Below are 3,556 nucleotides of genomic sequence, written 5' to 3'. Positions count from 1 at the left end.
GGAGGAGGAGGAGGAGGAGGAGGAGGGGGAAAAGGAGGTGATGGGGACGGGGAGGAGGAGAGAAAGAAGAAAAGAATTGATGAGTATACATAACATCAATAATACTAATAACGATGACAACGATAACACGCTTACTCTACTATCTTAGTTTCTAGACAGAGTTTTATGACACTTGCAGCACATTGAGGTCAAATAAGTGAGGACGATTAGAGGTGTTACAAGAGAGTAAGAGCCACAAAAAAGAAAGAGGAGAGATAAGGACGATAAATGTTTGAAAGGAAGGAAGGAGCTAACCTCACCAGAGCACCCACCGACTGACCACCCACTTACTCTTTTCAAAGACATAATTTTTCTTCTCTCTTCAGTATGTACGCTATTCTCAGAGGTTCGCTAGCAGTCCACGTGATTTTTGAGACAGAAAACGAGAAGGAGTGTTACGGTAAAGTGGAAGCTGCCATGACCAAGAAAAAGTTCAACCGGAACGATTTGGGAAACGAAGTGGCACAGAAAGGTATGATGTTGAAATGTTCTGTTTTCGTCCAGCGTAGAATTCTATAATGTATTCCTCCTGATTGGCTTATCTCCACAGTTGATGTCATGCTCTTTTCTAATATGACTCCTCAGATGTAGAAACTGGCTAGATTCTACAAGGGTTGTCATTTGCAGCATTCTCAGAGCAAAATGTTTAAAAAATCAAAATGTTATTCTTATAAAAAGTTTAATTACGAACAATTCAGAAGCTTTTGGACATCACTGATTGATTTTAAAAAAAACAAAATTCAGGAATGTACGTTTTAACTTTTGTAAAGCACCATGGTTTGGACTCACGTTGAATTAAATTTGTCTGTTAATGGTGGACACATCTGACAACCCTACTGTGCATGCTCGTGTTTCTGAGTGCTCCTTTAGATGTGGGTTCTCTCGTGTGGTGATTGGCCTAGTCTGTGTTGTGTTTTCTGTTTGAAAAATGCATGCTGACTTTATTGCTCGACATAACCTGCACCTCGTAGACTTCACAATAATAATAATAATGATAATAATTTTTATTTTTTTTTACAGAAAACAAGGAAAGAGTATATTGTTTGGTTGTATGGTCAATGCGACTTGTCAAAACTGGAAGTAATCTAGTGGGTTTGATCTGCCTGGAGACTAAAGAGAAACCCTCCAGATTTCAATCTGAACCAGGCTCTGGGATGTGATGTTCTTTCTCTTTACTACAAAAGGCGTGAGATCGATTCCCATACTGGAAGGTCTATCTTATCGAGGGTTTTCTCTATGTGTCTGCAGAGATGGTGTTTCTTTTACAGCCCTGCGTTGACTCTGACTGACAGAACCTTAGCATCCCAACTCCTTAATGATCTAAATTGTGTTAATAGAGGTATAAAACATTCACAGTTTATAAAATGCTATCAGTTCAATTTGGTTGTAATGGAGCGTTACCATCCGGAACTCTAGTTTTTCGGCACTACCAATGTCGCATTGTCTATGCACACCATTATTACATTATTCATATTATATTCATTGTATATCCAGAAGATATTTCTTTCATCAAATATTACAGTGTAACTGCATGTTTTTACTGCACTTTATTGTTTTAGATCTATGTGCACCCTGATATATAGCATGACTTTCTACACAGTTCTCTCCTCTTACAAGACGTTTACGTTTCCATGAAGGAGATTCTGTATCTTTCTCTATGGGAGTTTTTTCTCCGAGCAGTTTGTTTTTCAAAATATTATACAAGGTTACGCTTGAATCTCATTTCAGAAAAAAGAGTTTCTAAGTGTATTGTCACCTCCATTGAGGTGCTGCTTTAGTGATGACTTAGGCTACACTGGCTTTCTCTAACTGACTTGAGAGTGCTGAAAAGTGCTGAGAGAAGTCATATTATGCCAAGCGTCTGATTGGCTAATTCCTTATTGATATTACCCTTTTAATTCATAATAAATCTAAATAAAATTGCCATGAAAAGTATCTCATTTCTGAAATAGGACAAAGTTAATAAACAACGATTATGTCCAGGAACAATATTACATCATCGCACTCTCACAAATAACCAGACACTCCAAGGCAAAACGCACTATATTAATTTACTTTTTAAAAAACCCAGGAAAATTGAGAAAAAAACCCAACTTATTCTCTGTGAGCAAAAACGCAACTTTATCGTACTACGTACCGAGGAGTACAGAGCATTTTGACATTTTGATGAAAAAGATAACATTCTCACTTCAATTCTTATCATGATAATATTATGAAGTATATGGGGTTTTTCCGGAAATCTCCTTATGCGGCGTATAGTGCGTTTTGCGATGGAACCCGTCATTTCGAAATGCACAGTCATGTCAAAGGACAATGGAATGTACTTTTTTGGTTGACCACACGGAAATTGAATTTGTCGTCGTAAAGATGCTAGCACAGGCCATTGTTCTGAGAGTGAGCCATGGCTTTGCTAGTTAAAGGAGAGGAAACTTTCATAGCTATGTACGTGCATGACTATTTCATTGTATAGCATGTTATTCAATATTTTAAATATATTACCTCTCTGTATGAGTTCTGTTTTCAAATATATCAATATATTATACATTATTAAGCTTCTCTACTAGTCGTGCACAACGAAATCATGTACTCATAAATAATAACAAAACTGTCCCTATCCATGTACATATTGTGAATCCTCTGAAAATATATTTTCTAGTCATATCAAAGTATACGGGGAGTATATGATTACAACATTTGGGTTTTTTGGGGTAGAGCTATAAATCATTAAGGACCCAGCAGGCCGCGCCATACACGTCTATCCCATCAGCAAAAAAGCGAAAGCAAAGGTGCCGCACATTTCGAACCATCACTCTAAAAAACGAAACAGTAATTTATATATGCCATGCTATGTAGTATGTTGCTGCCTGTCTTTCAAAGTTTGAAATTAAGACAAAAGAATAGAAGAATCTGCATAAATAGTGAGGTTGTCACCGGCAAGCTGTTCAAACGTTTTAGGCCTAGAAAACAATTTAATTTTTTTTCAGGAGAAAGAACAAATCTGTTTCTCTTTCTTTTAACAATTGTACATATTTTATTACTTCTTTTCTTCTTGTCTTTTTCACATTCAGAATTTGAATTTGACAAAAAGATATTTTGAACGCATGCAACTTTTTGAGTTACTATTATAAGACCATGAGGTCAGAAACCATATTATGTTCTGTCTGCTCTATCCAAACCGAAAGGTTACTAGGAGTCGTCATCAAGATATTCAAAGAATTGCTTTATAAAAAGCTTGACGTGTTGTGAAACTCAAAATGTTTAACGGAAAATTTCCCCAAAACAAGGTACTGAGCAGATAGAACTGTATAATTCTAAGGTCGTGCAATGCGCGTCCCCATTGAGTTAAGTCCTCACTTAAAGTAACCCAGCCCTGCTCCAGGACTGAACCAGTCTCAAGAAACTGACACAAAACGTTCTGGAGACAATCCCATTGGGATTCAAAGGGGATCGAACTTTAGTCCATTGTTGTAGCCGATTAGTATTTAAACAATTGCACCACCTAGACCATAATGATCTC

The 3,556-nt window shown here is 37.0% G+C and overlaps 1 protein-coding gene across 1 annotated transcript in view; it reads left to right on the top strand.

Moving 5' to 3' along the window:
- Window positions 1-365: 365 nt before the first annotated feature.
- The window catches only part of LOC101859221, a gene marked incomplete at its 5' end in the record, with an annotated part of 19,881 nt that continues 16,690 nt past the window's right edge, over window positions 366-3,556 (top strand). The window contains 1 exon segment of the mRNA XM_005112898.3: window positions 366-511. Within this exon segment, the coding sequence (XP_005112955.2) occupies window positions 366-511 (146 nt within the window).

The sequence above is a fragment of the Aplysia californica genome, unplaced genomic scaffold (assembly GCF_000002075.1).
Source record: "Aplysia californica isolate F4 #8 unplaced genomic scaffold, AplCal3.0 scaffold01474, whole genome shotgun sequence".
Lineage (NCBI taxonomy): Eukaryota > Metazoa > Mollusca > Gastropoda > Aplysiida > Aplysiidae > Aplysia > Aplysia californica.
This window is presented reverse-complemented; position numbering and strand designations above follow the sequence as displayed.